At 30.7% G+C, this 23,316-nt stretch overlaps 1 protein-coding gene and 1 long non-coding RNA gene across 7 annotated transcripts in view; one reads left to right on the top strand and one right to left on the bottom strand.

The window, feature by feature from the left end:
• LOC134727826 (FYVE, RhoGEF and PH domain-containing protein 2-like) overlaps positions 1 to 18,136 on the top strand; it is a 55,213-nt gene extending 37,077 nt beyond the window's left edge. For 5 of the 6 annotated variants that reach the window (XM_063592219.1, XM_063592241.1, XM_063592234.1 and 2 more), the window contains 13 exons: positions 288 to 338; positions 1,486 to 1,544; positions 1,944 to 2,090; positions 2,690 to 2,773; positions 3,538 to 3,570; positions 5,181 to 5,260; positions 6,266 to 6,299; positions 6,882 to 6,959; positions 9,030 to 9,158; positions 10,499 to 10,663; positions 13,244 to 13,372; positions 13,719 to 13,873; positions 14,604 to 18,136. In XM_063592219.1, the coding sequence (XP_063448289.1) occupies positions 288 to 338; positions 1,486 to 1,544; positions 1,944 to 2,090; positions 2,690 to 2,773; positions 3,538 to 3,570; positions 5,181 to 5,260; positions 6,266 to 6,299; positions 6,882 to 6,959; positions 9,030 to 9,158; positions 10,499 to 10,663; positions 13,244 to 13,372; positions 13,719 to 13,873; positions 14,604 to 14,742 (1,283 nt within the window). In that variant the 3' untranslated portion in view covers positions 14,743 to 18,136. The remainder of the gene's footprint in view (positions 1 to 287; positions 339 to 1,485; positions 1,545 to 1,943; positions 2,091 to 2,689; positions 2,774 to 3,537; positions 3,571 to 5,180; positions 5,261 to 6,265; positions 6,300 to 6,881; positions 6,960 to 9,029; positions 9,159 to 10,498; positions 10,664 to 13,243; positions 13,373 to 13,718; positions 13,874 to 14,603) is intronic. The other variant, XM_063592226.1, reaches the window with a different exon arrangement.
• Positions 18,137 to 19,933: 1,797 nt separating this feature from the next.
• LOC134727820 (uncharacterized) lies at positions 19,934 to 22,927 on the bottom strand. The gene is made up of 2 exons (XR_010108760.1): positions 20,660 to 22,927; positions 19,934 to 20,610 (listed from the first exon to the last, which is right to left on the bottom strand). It is a non-coding gene; the product is annotated as an uncharacterized LOC134727820 (long non-coding RNA).
• Positions 22,928 to 23,316: the final 389 nt, after the last annotated feature.

The raw sequence follows: 23,316 nt of genomic DNA, 5'->3' as shown, positions 1-23,316 counted from the left end.
ACGCTTGGTAAAGTTGGGGATAAGTCAAACCACTTGAACGCTTGGTAAAGTTGGGGATAAGTCAAACCACTTGAACGCTTGGTAAAGTTGGGGATAAGTCAAACCACTTGAACGCTTGGTAAAGTTGGGGATAAGTCAAACCACTTGAAAGCTTGGTATTATTTCTGTAAGCATTCCATTTACCAGTCAAGATATAGTTTATTTGTTACATAGGAATAGTTGGTGTCATTCTAAAACAAACTAAAATTGCTGTTCTTCATCTAGATGTTACTTCCTATTTATTACAGATTATCTCAGACGTCTTCCAGATGATGCAGCAGACAGAGAAGATGCTCAAGGTAAGGTCAAGGTCTTTGAATCAACCCATTAAAAAAAATATGTTTTTATACACCCTCCTTAAAAAACTGGTAGTATACTGTTTTACCTTGGTCTGTCTATCTGTCTGTCCCATTAATATTTTCTGTTGCATCTTTCGCAGGAACTACATTACAAAGAGTAGAACTTTGCAGTTTCATTTGCTTAAACAAGGATTGAACCATGTATTCCAATTCTATAGAAGTATACCTTTTACTCTTTGAAATGGTAGACAAAAAGGTTCAACAAGAAATTATCATGCAATGCAAACAGAATTTCTCATCTTCAACTCAGTATCTAAGTGTAAATGATAGAATAACTAATGGAAGAATTCAAATATATAAAACAACATCAACAAATGAACTATTAAAGGCAAGCTTGCTGTTCTGTGTGAGCCAAGGCTCTGTATTGAAGACCATACTTTGAACTATAGTGGTTAACTTTTACATATTGTGACTTGTATGAGAGAGTTGGCACTCATACCACAACTTCTTATATCTATTAACATCACATCTTTGTTATGAATGTGGGGAGGGATGAAATCATATGGTGCAAAAGTAGAAAACGGTTCCTGAAGTCAGTGGTCCTGATGTGATTGATCATAGCAAGATAAAATCTGTGATTGATCATAGCAAGATAAAATCTGTGACTGATCATAGCAAGATAAAATCTGTGATTGATCATAAAAAGATAAAATCTGTGATTGATCATAGCAAGATAAAATCTGTGATTGATCATAAAAAGATAAAATCTGTGATTGGTCATAGCAAGATAAAATCTGTGAGTGATCATAGCAAGATAAAATCTGTGACTGATCATAAAAAGATAAAATCTGTGATTGATCATAGCAAGATAAAATCTGTGATTGATCATAAAAAGATAAAATCTGTGATTGGTCATATCAAGATAAAATCTGTGATTTATCATAGCAAGATAAAATCTGTGACTGATCATAGCAAGTTAAATCTGGTGACACAAAGTCATATTCTTATAATTTCTATTACAACAAGACAAGGAAGAACGGATTCTGGATACAACACATGTAAAAAGTTCTTAGTCGCTACAATTTTAATTGATGAATTGAAAAGTTTAGAGAGGAAATATTTGACATTCATTTTACTTTCATTATAGGTGCTCTAGAATTGGTTACCACGGCAGCATGCCATTCTAATGAAGCCATGAAAAAGATTGTAAGTAGATATTTAATGTATTAGTTAATGTTGCAATGATAATCTTGATATTGGATCATTATATTCAAAATCAATACAGGTCACAGGCTTTGATAAGACAAAAGCAAACTATCTAAGGGTTGCATATGACAAAGTTTACTTAAAATCTGGAACTAGTAAGATAAACTAAAAACTTCCTTTTTGGTACATTGTATTTAAGAAAAGGAAAAAAAAAATTAAAGTGACAAGTTAGGGATGAAAAGCATCTATTTCTCTGTTGGTCATTACAAATTAACCAATATTCAGATTTATTATATGACCCCACTTGTTATTGTATTGACAGAATAAATCTTTACTGTAGAATTCTATGTCAAGATAATAGCAAAATGAAGAATATATGATTTTAAAAATATTTTGTAGGATAGTTTTAATAAATTACTGGAGATTATGAGAAAGATAGACACAAGTGAGAACTTGATAAGTCCTACTAGAGAACTTGTACGAGAAGGCAGAATTATTAAGATATCTGCTCGTGGTGGCGAAAGACTGGAAAGATTCCTTTTTCTTGTAAGATGTTATATGTAACGTTTAATTTATGTTGTCACTTATTTTTCGCTACTTCTGATATACAGAGTTAGAAATTACTCTAGGAGTCAATCAAGCTTTTAGAAGAATTTTATTAACCCAGTACCGTATAGCGGGTTATTTTCGCAGGTGTAAAATTTCGAGATTTTCATTGAACAAGGTATACGAAATATTTTGGCGGTTATTATTTTGGCGAATTAAAATCTTTTATTTATACCTTTGTATGTACACTTTTAATTTGGTGGAATTTATTTTGGCGATTAAGTTCTGTCCGCGAAAATTTGCACCCCGCGAAAATAACCCCCTATACGGTATATTAATGCTTTTAAAGAATCAACTCCATTCTTATTTGTACAGCAATAGGTGAATGAATGAATGGTAAATATAAATGAGGGATAAATGTGAAGATCTTAAAAAGAAATTTAGAAATGCTTTTAAAAGTAAGGTTTTTCATGACTGGTTTTTTTTCTTCTTTTTTGGGTGAGCGTAGGTGGGGAAAAGAAGCTTGAATCCTCAGTTCTAACATATTGCCAAAACTAAATCAGTCAAAATATAATTTTCAAGATTTTGTATGTTTTTAGTTTAATGATCTGATGCTGATTTGTTTTGAACCATTGCTGGGAAGTTACAAGATCAAATCACAGTTAGAAATGGATGGTATGGAGGTAGGTACTTCTTCAATATTATAAAAAAAGTTTTATATCAAGAAAACTGAATACTTAAGCCATGGGGCATAGATTTTATTTATCTGGAATTTTGTATTTTATGATGGTTTTTAATTTTACTTGGTTTGTACTTTATTATGGTTTTTAACTTTACTTGGTGAAAATTTTAAATGAAGAACTATTTATTCATGTTTTTTTCAAAATATGACGTGATATGTGAATATATCTGCAGTATATTCATAGCTCTTCTCTCTATACCATACACTATATTATGTCTATATAATCCATTTTCTCTTAGTACACATTCAAAAAAACTTTCACGCTGCAGGACTTGCTTAATGAAATTATAGCTAGTTCTTTTAGAGGGACTGTTTCTTATAAAATATGTTATTTTCAGTCAAATTATTAAATGTAAAAACTTTCAGTATGTAATTTTAATAGTAGTTTCCAAAGATCAAACCTTCTGATTGCAAGTCAAACTTGACTTCTATTTATTCATAATGAATAAATATTTAGAAGATGAAAGACAACTCTATTATGAAATAAACTAATTTAATTAAATATATAAACATTGTAAGAGTATTTGATTTATATTAGGTAAAATTGAGAGGTGAATGCTAAACAGTATCAAAGAATGTTATGTTTTTTTTAAATTTTATTTTTTCACTGTAGTTCAGTAGCATTAATTTGATTTTTCTTTATAATGTAATTTAAAAAAAAGATTTCTAGAATGCTTCTTGTATGTAAGTGTTGTGATTTTGTAGATAATGGAACGCACTGATAAATGTCTACGTTGGGTAGGTTAGATAGCTTTGCAGTCCCTTGTTTGCTTGTATCCCCTTATGGTTGTGGCTTAGCTTAGAATATTTAGTTGCATATGGCTTCATTTGATAGCTACCTTATTCCTAAATCCAGCCCTTATTCACAAATGTTAAAAATGTGTCAATAAATATTTCATCAAATGTTTCATCAAGCTATTGTTTATGTCTATAATTCCCTGTTGTGTTGTCTATAAAATGTAATAAAATTAATGGTACCAATTTTCTTGCACCAGATGCAAGTGTATGATAGCTATTTTGTCAATCAATGAAATGTCTGCTCCAAACTTATGACTGTGTGTATCATTACACAACACATAAGTGTTCCAATAGGTCCACACAAATAAGGGAAACAGAGAGGTGTCAGATCCTTAAAATGGATATCTTAACACAGGAACTGTATTTTAATGAGATTACTGTTGCTATTGCATTCACAAATTATAAAAATTACCAGCAGTATACTAGATCTGCACCATTAACCATTTTTGACTTAAATTTTATTTCTGATTTTTTAATGGTTTCTCTTATTTGCTGTACTAGACTCGGAAATACCTTATTTTTAAGGAGATTTAAGAAGAAAAACAGCGCCTTATTATGATTGTATCAATGAATGGTATTTTATTTCTTTTTTTAATGATTTTAAGAAAAACAGGACAGTTAGTTGTGAATTGACCTATCCTTTTGTAAACATCCACACCTGTACCCAGAATTGCATGGTGTATGACCTATATAATTACATATTTGGAGATGGTGCGTGATCGTATAATTAGTAAATCTTTAGCATGTTTCAATATATAAGATGTTTTTGCATGGATATAGTTGTTGGCATTGTCATGGTAACTGGATTGTAGGGACATTTTAGGTTAAAAGGTTGTCAACATTTGAAATTATGTTTATTTATACATGTACAAATGATATTACTTTTGATATTGTGGGTTATTTGATCTTTAACACTTAAGTTGAATATCTGTACCTTGAATTTATTTTAATAACTTTACTTTTTAAAAATTGCTTAAATACTAGGATTCTAAACTTCTTACATAAGGTGTCATATTAGTCAGAGATTGATAAGACTTCAGAGCAATCTCAAAATAGTGTCATATAAAATGTATGAGGCATAATCAACAGCCTTCTAAAAATCTGAATTATATGGAAAGCAATTTGAATTCCTTTTCAACAAGTAATCTCTTGTTTAGGATTAAAAAGCAAATTAAGTTTCAATTACCTTGTATGGGGAGGGGAACCTGCCTAACTAACAAAGCATGCTTGATTTATTATTATACCATTTTACTAGCATTAAAATATTGATATAAACCAATAATTTGTTGTGTATATTAAGGAAATCTGAGGAACAAAATTTTAATATTGTTTACCATGGCATCATGAAAAACTAACATGCCATTTGTGATTGGTAAAGCTGTCAAATTTTGTCATAGAGATACAAATGTATTACCTTTTGGGGAACGGAAATCAAACCTCAATTAAAAAAAACCCAATGATAATGGTATAATTTTAACACTTAATGTAGTATGAAAGATCTTCCTTAGAAAGCAAGCTTATACTGTATTGTATATACTTGTTTATTTCAGATACTAGACGGAGAGAGTATAGATATTCCTAATACATTCTATGTCAAAAGTAGACAGAAAATAATACAGTTCTTAGATGAGTAAGTCATAGACCTTATATTAATGTAATTAATTGTTACTAGCAGTGAATTCATATGTTTATATAAAAGTGATATGATTGTCAATGAGACAACTCTCCACAATAGAACAAATGATATAGAAATTGACAACTTACGGTCACTAAGTTCTTCAATAATGAGCAAAGGCCATACATCACAGTCAGCTATAAAAGGCTCTGAAATGGAAAATGTAAAACAATTCAAACAAGAAAACTAGCAGACTATTTTAAGAATGAAATAATAAACGAAAAGCAAATATGTAAACTATGTTTTTTATATTTCACATATTAAAACCTTTAATTTGTTTATGGGTCTTTATAGAATAAAATGCAATTATAATGTTATAATTTTCTGATGTGTCCTTCCTTGTACCAAGAAATAGGTTACAAAAAACTAATGACGGTACAATGTATTGTACAATAAGATAGTGGGAGATAATCCATTTCTCTATCCTAAAATTGTTTACCGAGTTTAACCAACAATTTCTTACAAGTAAACCAAAGGCTTTAAAATCAACAGTTGATGCTTCTCAGCTAAGCATTAGCATTAAAGAAAAAAATATTGTTAACAAAGAGATAAAGTAATAGATGTTCTTTTTAGTCTAATTGCTTAAAGTACACAGAAGTATACTGTATGTCTTGGTATCTATACTTCTAAAGTTAGAGACTGATTTTTTTTAACCCTAACTCCTCTGAAACCATACATTGAATGAAGTCAATATTTGTGATACGACATATAACTGTAGTGTTTTGTACTTCCTAAATTTGTCTTTGAAACAATATTTTTCCACAGAAAACACTAATTTTTCAGAAAATATCCATATTGGGAGACAGTTATTCCTCTGTGTCTTATACGCTTTAGCATGTGCTCAGTTGACGTGCTGCCTGCAAAATTTAAACCCTCAAAACTTGCTCAATTGTACCATTATTTTGTTGGAATCTTCTAGTATATTAAAAACGAAAATTATTATGCCTTTTTCATTTGCAGAAATTCCAATGGTGAGCCATCAGGTTGGTGTGAGGTATGTACTGCTATCTAATATCTGGAATAGATAATAATAAAAAATAGGATGTAGGGTATTTGTCAATAAGTTATCAATCAATTGATAAAAAACAGTAGACATTTCAAGGTCAAAATCAGCTTTTTAACAATAAACAAGTTTCTATTTTGAACTTTAATTATTTGTTTTTCTAAAATTTATACATTGTACTCTCTTTAAATATTTTTTTTTGTATTACTGTATTATTATAAGAATATTATCTAGAAAAAATGAAAATCCTATAAAATAAGTGCATTGCTTTCATTGTATATTTTATTGCACTCTTGTACGGTTGATTCAGTTAATTTCCTGTATGCCAATTTTCGTGATTTTGGAAATAATGGTATTTTCATGGATATTAGATATGGTGGTTGAGTAAAAGTCCCCAATCAGGCCTGTAGAAAAGGTGTTCTTTGTTAGGCATTTAAATTTGTGGTTTATCTTTACTCATGAAATTCATGAAAATTGGTATCACAACAATGATCATTAATCCACAGTAGCTTACTTTCTTTATTGTATCAGAAATATGCCGTATTTCATTGTTTACATTCATTCTAATTTCAGACCATAAGAAAAACAATAGAAAAATATAAAAGAAGACAGTCGTTAAAATCAACAGAAATTCAAAGAAATAGTAAAGGGGTAAGTTTCCTAACTATATATATTTAGTTACACAGTGTGATAAGGACCTTATATGATATTTAATGGGTCAGTAAGATCTGTGTGGGGTGAGAGGAAATCAACTTAACATGTAACATTTAGACTAGTGACCTGTCAAAGTGATAAAGTCTTCAATATTAAGAAGCTTCCATCAGTCTCAGGGCTTTCCCTTGAAATTGAAATAGAAGGCTCAATTAAAATTATAGGCGGCTATAACCTGCGTTTGGGGAAGCTGGACGCCCACCAAGCTTACAGCTTGGTGCCTTACGGCAGGGGGTATGGGGGCCGCTCAAGTCCCCCAGAGGCTCTGGCATAAATAGAGCAAAATCTTGCATTTTCGCATTCTCCTGGCACCTAATTTCATTGTTCATATTACCATTTTTATGCCCCACCTACGATAGTAGAGGGGCATTATGTTTTCTGGTCTGTCCGTCTTTCCCTCCGTTCGTTCAGGTTAAAGTTTTTGGTCAAGGTAGTTTTTGATGAAGTTGAAGTCCAATCAACTTCAAACTTAGTACACATGTTCCCTATGATATGATCTTTCTAATTTAATTGCCAAATTAGACTTTTGACCCCAATTTCACGGTCCACTGAACATAGAAAATAATAGTGCAAGTTTAAGGTTAAAGTTTTTGGTCAAGGTAGTTTTTGATGAAGTTGTGAACTATATTTAGCCCAAGGTAAACACTGACTTTTCACCCTTGTTAATCATGACCGCGACATTACGTCTCTAGGCTGCCTGTTAACATTTGAAAAAGATTTTTTTTTCTTTTTGAATTTATTTTTGTCAGTGACGTAGCCAGCACTTGAAGCCACCGTAAACAGCGGATTTCCGCCGGCTACTGGCTTCAATGGAAAGCCCTGCAGTCTAAATAAAAACAAAAACCAGCAATAACCACTTGCTAGCTTTAATGTGTTTTCTGCATTTTTTTCAGTCGTTCATGGTCAATATTTTTCAACTGTAGTTTAGGTGAAATGTTTCAGAAATTTCCTCACTGTCATGGTTTTTTTTTAAAAAGGGATGTTTCACCACTACTAACCCAATATTCAGATAAAACATGCCCTCTTACCACCATATTTATACCCCACGCAACATGCTGCAGAGGGTATAATGTTATGACCCGTCCGTCCGTCAGTCCTGTTTCTATTCATCGCAACTCCTCTCAAACCACACAACAGAATTTCACGAAACCTTTTCAGATAATAAGGACATACTATGTAGGTGTGCATATCTACGGAAAATTGGGATTAATTTTTTTCTAGGAGTTACGCCCCTTTGAACTTATTTACTTTAATGTACTACTGCAACAGTTTGTCATCCCAACTCCTCTCAAACCAAACAACAGAATTTCACAAAACCTTTTCAGATAATAAGAACATACTATGTAGTTGTGCATATCGACGGGAAATTTCGATTCAATTTTTTTTCTAGGAGTAACGCCCCTTTTACCTTATTTACTTTAATGTACTACTGCAACAGTTTGTCATCGCAACTCCTCTCAAACCACACAACAGAATTTCATGAAACCTTTTCAGATAATAAGGACATACTATGTAGTTGTGCATATCGACGGGAAATTGCATTTGATTGTGTTCATTTTACTTGCGAAGTGAGATTTTGTTTCTATAGTGACAATATGAAGACGTGGGGTATGTGAGCGTGCTCACAAAAGTTCTTTAATTACTTCATTTCCTGGAAATTTATGGGAGGTAAGATAATTTCACTGTTTTGATCTAACACAGAGGTTAGACTCTTATCAAAATATACAACTACACTAATATTGAATGAAGGGGTAAGATTCTTTTCAATGTTTAATACCAAATTTTGTACAAATGTAATGTTTTCTGCTCTTTGGTTGGGTTGTTGTCTCTTTGACACATTCCCCTTTTCCATTCTCAATTTAAATCATCATGTAATTCAAGTGATATATATGTATTTGTAGTAAAATCACATAATTTCATACCCAATTAAAAGTATCTCTATTGATTTGATATGTACATGCACTAGGTTGTTTTTACTTAAATAAATTATACATAATTATTTTATTCCAGATGACCGATGTGGAGTTAGGAAAAGTTGCACCTAAATGGATCAAAGATGACGAGGTCACAATGTGTATGAAATGTGTGGCTAAATTTACCGCCATTCGACGGCGACATCACTGTAGAGCTTGTGGTGACGTAAGTTAAACTATATTCAGATGACATCAATACAGGGGCATTTTGACTTCAATGTCATAATATTATCTTTATAAGAATAGTCCATTTTTAGGTCAAATTTTATTTTCTAAGAAACATAAACTTTAAGATATTAAGCATTGCATTATCAAAGAAAAAGTGAGCAATACATATTTGTAATATTTGACCTCAAAGTCAAATAATTGTTTTTATTGCTGTTTTGTGCATTTTTCCTTTGATCCTTTTTTTGTGATAATTTTTCATAACATGCTACTTGCTTGAGATGGAAAATTATCGCTAGAAACTATAGAGGCATGTGGCGTTGCTAATGAAATTGAACACGTCGTCATAGGTAAAATACTGATAAACAGATTATCATTGGTCATCTCAACTCAATTGATTTCTCTTTGAGATGATCAAGATAATCTATAATTATTTAAACATTTCTGGACCAGAACGTTAGTATCTTATTGAATTTTTATGCCCCACCTACAATAGTAGAGGGGCATTATGTTTTCTGGTCTGTGCGTCCGTTCGTCTGTTCGTCCGTCCGTCCGTCCGTCTGTTCGTCCGTCCGTCTGTTCGTCCGTCCGTCCGTCCGTCTGTTTGTCCGTCTGTCCCGCTTCAGGTTAAAGTTTTTGGTCAAGGTAGTTTTTGATGAAGTTGAAGTCCAATCAACTTGAAACTTAGTATACATGTGCCCTAAGTGATATGATCTTTCTAATTTTAATGCCAAATTAGAGTTTTGACCCCAATTTTAAGGTTCACTGATCATAGAAAATGATAGTGCAAATTTCAGGTTAAAGTTTTTGGTCAAGGTAGTTTTTGATAAAGTAGAAGTCCAATCAACTTGAAACTTAGTATACATGTTCCCTTTGATAAGATCATTCTAATTTTAATGCCAAATTTGAGAATTTGTTCCAATTTCACTGTCCACTAAACATAGAAAATGATAGTGCGAGTGGGGCATCCGTGTACTGTGGACACATTCTTGTTTTTCTTTATATCGTTTGACACACAATTTTAAACGTTGATATTTTGATTAACAAAGAAGCAAAAGATTGGCATGCTTTTTGTGTATGGCATATGAATTATCCAGTTCTAATTATAAGTAGCAATTTCTGCTCTTATTCTCTCTATTTCCACCATATCTGTTTAATATGACTTAACATGGATTTTGTGTGTTTTATTTGATGAAATATTGATAGATCTAAGAACTCTTATTAGCTAAACAAACAACATATGATATAATATTATATCTATTTCACTAGGTATAAATTTTTTCAATGTCAATGTTTGAAATTTCATAATCAAACTAAATAAGAACATTGTTAAACTTACAGGTTGTGTGTGGCAGATGTTCTTCCAAAAAAGTGCCTTTACGATATGACAACAATCATTTAAATCGTGTCTGTGATGACTGTTACCATCTCCTACGAAATGATGATGAGGAACCAGTCACACCAACACATGATAAATCATCAAGCAAAAAGAAAAACATTTTACAGGTATATGTTACACTTATAAATTGAGAATGGAAACGGGGAATATGTCAAAGAGACAACCACCTGACCAAAAGATGTAAATAAGCCTAAGGCCACCATGTTAATAAAATGAGAATGGAAATGGGGAATATGTCAAAGAGACAACCACCTGACCAAAAGATATAATAAGCCTAAGGCCACCATGTTAATAAATTGAGAATGGAAATGGGGAATATGTTAAAGAGACAACCACCTGACCAAAAGATATAATAAGCCTAAGGCCACCATGTTAATAAATTGAGAATAGAATGGAAATGGGGAATATGTCAAAGAGGCAACCACCTGACCAAATGATATAATAAGCCTAAGGCCACCATGTTAATAAAATGAGAATGGAAATGGGGAATATGTCAAAGAGGCAACCAACTGACCAAATGATATAATGAGCCTAAGGCCACCATGTTAATAAATTGAGAATGGAAATGGGGAATATGTTAAAGAGACAACCACCTGACCAAAAGATATAATAAGCCTAAGGCCACCATGTTAATAAATTGAGAATGGAAATGGGGAATATGTTAAAGAAACAACCACCTGACCAAAAGATATAATAAGCCTACGGCCACCATGTTAATAAATTGAGAATGGAAATGGGGAATATGTCAAAGAGGCAACCAACTGACCAAAAGATATAATAAGCCTAAGGCCACCATGTTAATAAAATGAGAATGGAAATGGGGAATTTGTCAAAAAGACAACCACCTGACCAACAGATGTAAATAAGCCTAAGACCACCAATGGGTCTTCAAAGCATCAAGAAAATCATGCACCAAGTTTGTTTGGTTTTAAATTTGTGAAGTGTGTGTAGGAGTTTTATTTCATGAATGAATTCAATTTGTATGAATCAAAATAGATATGGGGTATATGTCAAAGAGGCAAATCAGTGACACTAAAAAAAATAATACTAGAGTTAATATTTTTTTGGTCTCACTTCAACAAAGCCCAAAAATTGAGACAATGGCATGATATTTTGGACAGCTGTGGTGTTGACAATGTATTAGTTTATGATAACCTCAGTTTTTTTCCTGTGTGAATATTTCCACTATGCTTTATTCATCTAATGATTTATTTATCCATCTTTGATTTTTTTACCACTGTCAATACATGTACTATAGTATTTTTCTAATGATTATTTTTGTTTGTGTTATAACAAACTGCTGAGGGCCCTCATGGGTTTTTTGATTATGTGATTACTTGGCCGTTTTTTTAATGATTATTTGATTATAAAGCCAAATATTTCATGATTATTTGATTACCTAGGACTGTATTTTTAGTTTATGATTATTTGATTACTAAAGATAAGCAAATATTTAATGATTATGTGATTATATTGGCAAAAAAATGGTGATTATGTGATTACTAGGGTGTCTTCCTCGAATGCCAACATTTTATATGTTACCTATTCCTTGAATGCCAACAAAAATATTTCAATAGATGTTTGTATAAGAACAATAGGTGTTTTTATAACTATTAAAATGATTATATAAGTATTAAACTGTAAAACCTAATTAGAGAACTTGATAAAATTGCAACATTTAATCATTTTTGATAAGAAAATATAGAAGATTTTGGGGTTAAAAGTATCATGAATTCTATAGATTTAAGAAAATAAAAATATTTTTACTACTTTTTATTAAAATAAATATTTTGGGAATGGAAATATTTCTTAACATAAGACATATTTAAAAAAAAAAAAAAAGAAATTCTAGTAAAATACAATTATTTCAAACTCAAAAAAGGATATAATAGATTTTATCATCTAAATCCATATCACATTGCATATTTTATTAGTAAATATAAACTTTATTAACTTTTTTGATTGAACAATAATTTATTAAATTTTACACTTGTAATAGACTGTTAAATGAAAATGGCTTGTATTATAAAATATTCAACCATATTTATTCACACTTGAAGATTTAAAGTGCTTTTTTCAATCTGCTTATCTGTTTACTTTAATATGTTATATGTATTGTTTTCTGTGTTCTCTCTGCAAACAAAAAACATTATTCAAAAAGTTCTTCTTTTTATGCTATGAAAAAAGTATAAGAATATACAAAGTTCTGAGAAATTCTATCAAATAAAATAGGAGAAAATTACAGCACACAAAACTATAGAAATATTGAAAAAAGCATCAAAGTCCAAAGACCTAGTGATGCAACAATTTCAAAGTTTAGAGAAGAGCATATTGGTTCAAGCAGTTGAATGAATTTTCAACATTTTTACAAACATGAAAGTCAATGTGATTTAACTACCTGGAATTTACCTTTCTGTTTAATCAGAATGATTGTTTTGAAAAGCATCCACTTTTGTTGTGATAACTATTGCACCTATTCCTCGAATGCCAACATAATTTTACAGGTAAATTGTCGGTAGATCAAAGGATGTTGGCATTCAAGGAATAAACCATTACTAGGACCCCCCATGAGGGGCCTCACTGCTCTATGAAATAATCCATTTGAAATTGCATTTTTTTTTACATTTTAAGAAATTGTTTTACTTTTCCATATAAAACTGTATCAAAAATGTTTTGTTTATTTTCAGATAAATGCCAGCGACCCCTCAGTACTCTCAGGATATTTACATATAAGTACAGATAAAGGGAAGAGCTGGCACAGGAGATGGGTGGCTGTCCATCATAACTTTGTCATGTATACTTTTAAAGCTCATCAGGTTATTTTCTGTTAATACTTGGAATCTCATATATATATATAGCATAACTTACCATCCCATTTAAACAGCTTATTAAAATGAAATAGGTAATATACTAGCTAAAAGTATGTGTTCGTGCAATATGAGGTGAATTTATAAATGTTTATGGTTCTATTCTCTTCAGTTTTCATTGTATATCATATCATTGACTTATTTATCCACCAATAGTGAACTATTTTCAATGCTTTCTTTCAAATTTTTAGCAAGACAATGGGTTCCGTGAAACCCTTACAATTTTTTTTATTAATGGTATGATCCCTCTAGTTAAATCTTGCTTTAAATGACAGATCTTGTTTATATATTTTAGGATCCCTATGCTATTACAAGTTTACCCCTCCCTGGACATGTGGTAGAAGATGTAGATAAAGTAGAACATCTAGATAGGGAGAACTTATTTAAAATATCACATAATAAAAAAACAAATCTTTATTTGTCATCAGAGACCACCACCAGTAAAGAAAGGTAAGTCAAGCAATGTATGGTCGGTAATTTTCTCTAGGAACTCTGGCTTCTTCCACCAAGAAAAACTGACTTCCGCAAAATAGCACAATAGTCTTGAAAGTAACATTAAACATCAATCAAACAATATATGTGACTGATATTAGACTGTTATAAGTGAACACAGAAATTGTATTTCAACAAGATTGTAAAAGAACAGGTACTCTAAAAGTCAGCTGATATGCTAAATGGCAATATGTATATCAGGGTTGCATTCAATATGTTAGCAGCTAGTACAGCCGTTATGTCTTACATACTGTAAACCAACTTATTTTCGCGACTTTCGCGAGTAGAAAAATAACGCAAATATAAATCGTTGCGAAGATGTCAATCTTTGATCTTTCCTTAATAAACTTCACCAAGTAAATCAGATAATCACGTAATTTAATAGCCGCGAAGTGGTCAAGAAAGGGTAAAACGCGAAATAAAGTACACGCCAAAATAAGTTGGTTTACAGTAAATATATATGTTTTACGATATGCTACTTAGCTGGGCTTACCAAATGACTGTATTATTTATAACCTATCTGAAGCCATTTTTGATTCTCTAGATAGTATTATTTTTTTTTAGGCTATCCAGATTTATTTAATGAGTAGGCTAGCTATAAGTTCAGTAGATTAAATCTACATTGTAGCGTTGATATTTAACGAACCCTTGTATTGGCAAAAGTTATATATATCTTGTTTTTTTATAGGTGGATTCATGTATTGTCCAAAGTTGTAATGGCTGAAATTCCTGAAGACGTAGAAGACATTTCTAAAAGAGACTCATCACATTCATCTTCAAGTAATGAATCTTATGAGAACACTGAAAGTGAACAGTCACATTTGTAGCAGTAACTGTGTTTCATAATGTATCAGGAGTGTTTTGAGAAGTTGGTTTTAAATTGTTAAAACATTGAACTCATGATAGAGTATGCTTGCCATCTGAATGAGAAGCATTGTATTGTATAAAGAGGACCACCTATATTTTATAAAGATCATGATCTCATTACTCATTGACTAACTCTGTCTCAAATTTGTAATCAAAATACTTATAAATATAATACTTAAAGATTGTTCAAGTTTTACATATGAAATATATACAGAAACATACATGACTTATTTTAGAAGCATACTTGATGCTTTCAACAGACTATTTCAATATTGCCAGCTTTTGACACTGTATTATATAATTTTAAGACAAGGTTTCCTTCTCAGCAGTGGAAGGCATGTACTGGGTCAATTAAGAGCGACCGATTGTAAACTTGATTTTACTTGTTTAAGTTGCTCTCACTTGACCGAGTACCAGGATGTCGAACCACAAATTAGGTAACTGGTTTAAAAAAGAGTTAGTAATTTGAAAATAGTCTTTTGCCATAGAAAAGGCCAGTGATGAATTATCGATTTACAGATGTCATTTAATAAAAATATTCTATCATTTTGATACATTCATCAGGACATTTTTTGAAATTTTGTTGTATAAAAAGATAAAAGGACTTCACAGTAAAAATGGAACCGTTTCCCTTAAAAAGTAGATAATTACATAAGTATCAGTGTCATTGTGAAAAGGTCTGTTATTGTTATTAGCTATATACTTAATGTGATACTATTCTGTTGTTTTATAGATTATTATGTTTTGTTTTGTTGTTATGAAATATTTTAGTGCTTTTAAATATTGTTTTATTATAATTATTATTATCATTATAGTGTAATTGGTTATGAAGCAAAATTTAAAAAATGTTAACCATCTTATTTAATAATTAATTTTTATGCCCCACCTATGATAGTAGAGGGGCATTATGTTTTCTGGTCTGTGGCTCCGTTCGTCCGTCTGTGCGTCCGTTCAGGTTAAAGTTTTTGGTCAAGGTAGTTTTTGATGAAGCTGAAGTCCAATCAACTTGAAACTTAGTACACTTGTTGCTTATGAGATGATCTTTCTAATTTTAAAGCCAAATTAGACTTTTGACTTCAATTTCACGGTCCACTGAACATAGAAAATGAAAGTGGGAGTTTCAGGTTAAAGTTTTTGGTCAAGGTAGTTTTTGATGAAATTGAAGTCCAATCAACTTGAAACTTAGTACATATGTTCCCTACAGTATAATCTTTCTAATTTTAATGCCAAATTAGATTAATACCCAATTTCACAGTCAATGGAACATGCAAAAGGAAAGTGTGAGTGGGGCATCTGTGTACTTTGGACACATTCTTGTTTTATCATAAAATGTGCAGTTGAATAGAATGAGATAAATAATGTTAAAGGTATTTTGTTTTACAGCAGAAATGTTTTAAACATTTAATCATATATCAGGTATATCGATCAGATTGAAAAATTATTGTTACAAGAGTTGTGCTCTTTTAGCAAAGTGAACAATTTCTTCATTTACTTTTATGAACAGGAGCAAAAGCCAGTTAATAAAAAATTTACTAGGTGACCTTGACTGTTCATTAGGGTCTTGTTCAGTTGTCCAAAACATGTGTGTATGACTGAAACATTATTACTGTAAAACATTTATCCATAAACTAGGGTTTAACCAGAATGCTCCATAAAGATTTCACAAAATTTCAAGCAAAATATTTGTCAGTAAATTAACAGGGTTTTTAACACAATGAAGTAGGCTTGGAAGAAACTATGAATACTTTGTATTATTCTGTTGTTTGTGTCACTGAATCAAAACTTTTATTAATTGCTGATGTCTAAAATGACCATGATCCTCCAAAATAATATGTCCTTGATTTAAAGTCACGGTAAAATATTTTTTTGTGTTAGAAAGTCATTTTCATTATAATCATAAAAAGCATTTACAGTGAACATGTTATCATATATATTAAACAAAAACTGCATGAATTTCAATGCATAAACATAAACCATCATATTTGCCAGACATGATATTATTACTGGAAGATTATTGTCCGAAATCGTAGATTGGGATTCAGGTTCAAATTTTGTTTATACAAAATTAATTTTGGTTTCTTAATTGTCACTTTTGGAGGATGATGGTACATGTATATTCAAGGCACATTAAGTTTAAAGTTATTGTATGATGTATGTAATATTGTTTTATATTTATTTTGTTATGGAGTTTAGTGCTCGGTGTACATTGTGTTCATTATTGTAAATTAATCTATTGTGTTTTTTGTTCAGAAATTTTTATTTTTATAGAATTTAATAATTGGTTTAAATTTATCACATTGAGACCAAGCTGTTTTATACATGGCTTATTACTTATTTTGCATCATAGAAAACCATAGTAGAATGGAAAGTACAAAATATACTTGAAGTATGGTTTATCACCATCAAAACAAAATTATTTTTTCAATTGAAGACGGTATATATTACTTCTAACACTGCAATAAGTAAGATATCAAAGATATTTCTTAAGGCATAAATTTAAAATTTGAAATTTAAAATGTGAGGCTTACCAAGTGTTTTAAATATTTGAAATTTAACTGTAGTGTAGAGAAAATTTACTTATTTTATGAGATTAAACAAAAAATACAACTACTGTAAATTCAGAAATTATTGCGAGGTTTTTATTATTGCAGAAAATGCGACAGAGTTGTAAATGCAATAACTTAAACGCGCATTTTGAAATATTTTATAATGATTTTAACAGGGTTTTCTCAAAATCTTTAAAATTAAAATCGCATTTAAATCTAAAATGACAAAATCGCAATAATAAACTCACGCAATAATTTCTGAATTTACAGTATTCAGGGAAAGTTTGGTACTCATCTTGAGACTGAATATTATCAAATTTTAAGAAGTATGGCTTGAGTTGTGTTCTAAATATTGATATTTTACCTTTTAAAAGTATGGAAGTATTATGCACAAGATTTCAATGGTGGAATATGGTTCTCTAATGTTATACCTTACATAGGCAAACTTTTTTTCCTGTGATTTCAAAAAAGATATGGTCTTTCTAAGTGACATCAACAGTCATGGTGACCTTTCTTTTCGTAACGTCATATTGGCAGATGAGATTTAAGCAAGATAAATTGACCTCTTGATTGAATCTTGACCTTTACACAACTGAGATCATCTTAACCATATAACCATAAAAAGCCTATTATCATATTTACCATCCATTGACAATCCATGTATCATTTATTGTGTACAAAGACTGATTGTAAACATCATATCATATAATAAATAATTGTTTATAAACATCATCAACTAATAATGGTGCTAAACTAATACCATGCTGAAACAATATGGTTTCAAAATAAAAATATTTGTAATACCAAACTCTTCTTTTACTTGGAAGTATTTGATATTTTAATACCTATCGGTATAGGAAATTTACAATACTGATTCTGACTCTTCCTGAACAACACATGAAAAGGAGACTTTAAACCTTCAAATGTTTGAATAACAAACAACTACTGTTTTTATGTAAGATGTTGTGGGTTAATGAAATTTTATATAACCAGAAATATTTAATTATACCCCCGCTTTAAAAAAGGGGGGTATACTGTTTTACCTCTGTCTGTCAGTCCGTCCGTCAGTCCATCAGTCAGTCCGTCAGTCCGTCCCATGAAACTTTCGTCACATTTTTCTCAGGAACAACACATCCACCCTTTCTGTAATTTGGTATCAACATTTATATATGTCAGCCATACCGTGTGATGCGTTTTCAGATTGATCACTTGACAACTTCCTGTTTACCGAACACTTGTATGATTTTACACATGATAGCCAAGTTGAAAATTTTCGTCACATTTTTCTCAGGAACTACAATACAAGGATTTCTGAAATTTGGTTTCAGGGTTTATCTAAGTCAGCTTTACCGTGTGATGCGTTTTCAGATTGATCAATTGACAACTTCCTGTTAACCGAACACTTGTATGATTTTACACTTGATAGCCAAGTTTAAAATTTTCGTCACATTTTTCTCAGGAACTACAATACAAGGATTTCTGAAATTTGGTTTCAGGGTTTATCTAAGTCAGCTATACCAAGTGATGCGTTTTCAGATTCATCACTTGACAACTTCCTGTTTACCGAACACTTGTATGATTTTACACATGATAGCCAAGTTGAAAATTTTTGTCACATTTTTCTCAGGAACTACAATACAAGGATTTCTGAAATTTGGTTTCAGGATTTATATAAGTCAGCTATACCGTGTGATGCGTTTTCAGATTGATCACTTGACAACTTCCTGTTTACCGAACACCTGTATGATTTTACACATGATAGCCAAGTTGAAAATTTTCGTCACATTTTTCTCAGGAACTACAATACAAGGATTTCTGAAATTTGGTTTCAGGATTTATTTAAGTCAGCTTTACCGTGTGATGCGTTTTCAGATTCATCACTTGACAACTTCCTGTTTACCGAACACTTGCATATTTTTACACTATTAATATTATCCACTTGTGGCGGGGGTATCATCAGTGAGCAGTAGCTCACAGTTTCACTTGTTTTTGATGCCCTGCCTATGGTAGCATATGGCATTTTTTTTTCTGTCTGTGTGTCAGTTGTTATTCCATTTTACCATTAGTCTGTCCCACATCAGGTTAAACTTTTGGGATTAGTTAATTATTGATTACCTCTGGGCTTAGCTAGGGAAATATTTCAAAAGTTGTATCAGTTCCTTTTTAAAACTACAAGGGTAGATCAACACTTAGAATTTATTTGGTTAAGTTAAAGATTATTTTCTTTTTAATCCCTTCTGAAAGCCACACAACATGTTTCATGATCAGACAGTCATTCTTTTCAAAAACAACAAGCTAGTGGTCATTGATTCAAAATCAAACATTTGAACAGTCCAATATTTCAAGTTTCTTATTTATTGTTTTGGGTGCTTTAAGTGATGCAGAAACTAATTTGTCTGGATTCAATCAAAATCAGAGACAAGAAGACATAAAATTGATATCTCCGCATTCCACATCCTCGCCAGGAAAGAGTATGTATGTTAAATGGTAGTTTACTGTACATAACTATGTCCTCCATGTTTGCTTGTGTCTTTATGTTTATATCTCATTGACAAATATTCCATGTCTCCATTTATTCATAGATAAAAAAATACAACAACCAACATTATTAAAATTCATTTAATAACAAAAACACAACACATGCCATGGATAATAAATAGCATTCAACACTTTCACACCCTTCATTTTCACAATAACAACTTACCATAACCTTGGTAAAAGTTCAAAAAGGTAAATACCAACAGAAATCATAAATTAGGTTTTGATAAACTGTGTACAACTATAACATGATAAGTTCTGATTATGTTCTAAAAATTTCAAAAATGGATTATCTACTAGGCTTCAAATAAGTTATATATATAAACATAATATAGTGATAACTGAACTTCATCTAGATACTGCTTTTCTCTTATTTCTCACAACTATAAAACATTTGGGGTTTTTACAAACACAAAAACCAGGAAAAGCTAATAATGTTACTGCATCTTTCTACACATAGACCAAAACTTGTTGATTTAAAAACCAAAGTTAACATCAAAACATTTCAAGGAATGTATAATGAAGTAAATGGTCGGCTGTAAACAATCATATTTCCATGGTTACAGAATGTTAACTTATGTTTATTTTATAGAAAAACTGTTATTTCTATACAATGCAACACTATTCATGTAAAGAAATATTACAATTCTTAATTTAGATAACTCCAACAAATGATACTATTAAAACTTTCATTCATAATCAAACTGAGGTAAGACTAACAGTAATGGCAGTTATGAAACAAAGCTTAAAATATAAAGATCTATGATAAACAATAAGGACTCTGAAAATCCACCATTTTTACATAATTTCCATGTATGATATTTGTAGATTACCACCCGTTACAAGAATGAATAGCCATGCACCCCTTTAGTAAATTGAGTTTTCATTTAGTTTAACCAAAGCTTACATTTACGAATTATATCTAGTTATTTTCATTGTTGCGTTTTAAATTCTATAATTTCTCTGAGAATGTTCTATAGGCTAATATCTTTTTATAGTTACAACAGCACTAAAAAAATGCACTATCCGGTTTTTTCTGCACTTTTGAATTTGATAAAGCAATTTGCAAAGCATAATATACATTTTGTACATATATATTACTGGTGCACTGATTAGATACAGATAATACTATCTGCATCAGTCTTTAGAACTATCAGATATATTGTGACGTTTGTGTAATAAGTTGATATATCCTCTAACAATATGTAAAACTATTTTAACATAAATAATAAATTATCATTCATCACATTCACGACAAAGTATTAAATATTTCAGAAATATTTACAATTGATTAATAAGCTACATACAGAAGCATAAAATGTTAACAACACAATTCAATACAAAAAGAAATCTTGGCTTTGCCAAATTTATTATTAATATAAAGACTAAATGCAAATTTTTAAGTTTGACATGATAGATCAATTTTAGCATGATTTGAACATTCTACAATTAATCATGTTTAGCATGATTTAAATATTCTACAATTAATCATGTTTAGCATGATTTAAATATTCTACAATTAATCATGTTTAGCATGATTTATACATTCTACGTTCAACACTGGAAATAAATGCCAAATAGAAAGTTGGTAATGGAGAGGGTACAAAAGGCCAAAATTTTGAAAATAAAATAAAATTTCATACTTAGAATATATATATTTGTCTGTCAGTTATTATTCCTTGGAAACCTTAACACAAAAACATGAATTCCCGTAAAAAATAAAGCATTTATCACCTGTACCCAAAATTGATAATTAACTCCCTATTCCCCATAAGTGTAAATCCAAAATTCCTGCAAAAATAAGGGCTTAATCCTAGTGTCCAGAAAAATTTCTTCCGCCCAAATTTTCAAAGGTCAAATAATGGCTCTCATCATACTCCCCCCATACATCTCTGGTCATAATTTCAATTTCTCTGGAATCAAAGTTAAATTACCAATGCAAGATGAAAGAAAATGAAAATAATGTAATTTCATTTATAACCAAATGAATTACAATAATCTGTACCCACAATATTAAAATGACCAACTATAATATAGAAATATTTTAGAAAAAAGATTATAATAACATATAAGAGAGACACAAAATACACTTTAACATCACATACCAGTATTTTATATTGCACATTAAAAATATCCACACTTTTGATGTTATACTCAACATTTTACGATAAATGAGACAAAATCAAGATCATCCCTTCAAAACCTCATGTGTATGAAATCGACGACATCAACAAAAATATAAACAAACAGTTCATAAAACTGTAATATTCAGCTAGTGACATGAACTTGTCATCTTTTTCTTGGAGGTCTGTACTTCTCAAATTATCTATTTATAGAAGCATTTGATTTTAGTCAGTACAAAAAAAGACAGAAACTTTGTCATAATATAATTGATTGATTGATTGTTGTTTAACAACATTTCCAACAGACTCGAATATATTATGGTAGCCATTTTTTATTGATTAAAGATGCTAAACAACCACAACCTAAGGCTATATTTCAGTATGAGAATTACTTCTTATCTTTAACAAACAATTATAGAGAAATAGTTACACAAAATTTTAAGTATGCATACATAAATTATTTTACTAATGTATAAAAATTACAATACTAGCAGTGGCGGATCCAGAAATTTTCCTATGGGGGGGGCCTGCCTGACGTAAGTGGGGGCCCGCTCCAGTCATGCTTCAATGATTCCCTATATAATCAACCAAATTTTTCCCACAAAAGGGGAGGGGGGGCTGGATCCACCCATTGACTGGAGCAATTTAAACTCATTTGCTTTTACAACAAAGCTTCAAACTATTTGCAAACAAATCACTTAAGTAAACTTTTACCCTAACAGAATCAGAAAGGATAAAATGTTTAATCTTGACAAAAGCTATTTCCTTAAGAGATCAAACATTTTGGAATGAAGTATTTAGTATCATTTTTATCACATTTAATTCTGATAATGAGATATTTACAAATGTGGCGATGAAATATGATGTTAATTTTCCTTTGAGGAAGTAATGAATACAGACCTATAGGCTTCAGAGACCTTTAACCTAGATCAGGAGTTTTCGTATTTATTGTAAGTAGACTGAATTCTTAATGACTTACTATCAATCTTAATTGTAAGTTTTTTGAGAAACCAACTCCAGAGCTTTAAAAAAAAAACTAAGTTAATTTCTTTTTGACTATGGCATTATCTATATAGCAAGCAACATAATCCTTTGCTGTGTGTATTATTTACGATAACTGTGATTTTCGTACTAAAACTTAAACCTATTTGAATTTTTCTCCATCTTCATATGTCAACTGTACACCATTTAATTCCCTAAAATTACTAATAAGGATATTATGAATGGCAGGAAATGTTTAATTTATCGACACAATAGGTAATTTTGATATCCACAGTTGTAGAAAATACATCAGGTTGATAGCTTATGTTTTCTTGTGGTTATTTTT

Source organism: Mytilus trossulus, chromosome 1 (genome assembly GCF_036588685.1).
Source record: "Mytilus trossulus isolate FHL-02 chromosome 1, PNRI_Mtr1.1.1.hap1, whole genome shotgun sequence".
Classification (NCBI taxonomy): Eukaryota; Metazoa; Mollusca; class Bivalvia; order Mytilida; family Mytilidae; genus Mytilus; species Mytilus trossulus.
This window is presented reverse-complemented; position numbering and strand designations above follow the sequence as displayed.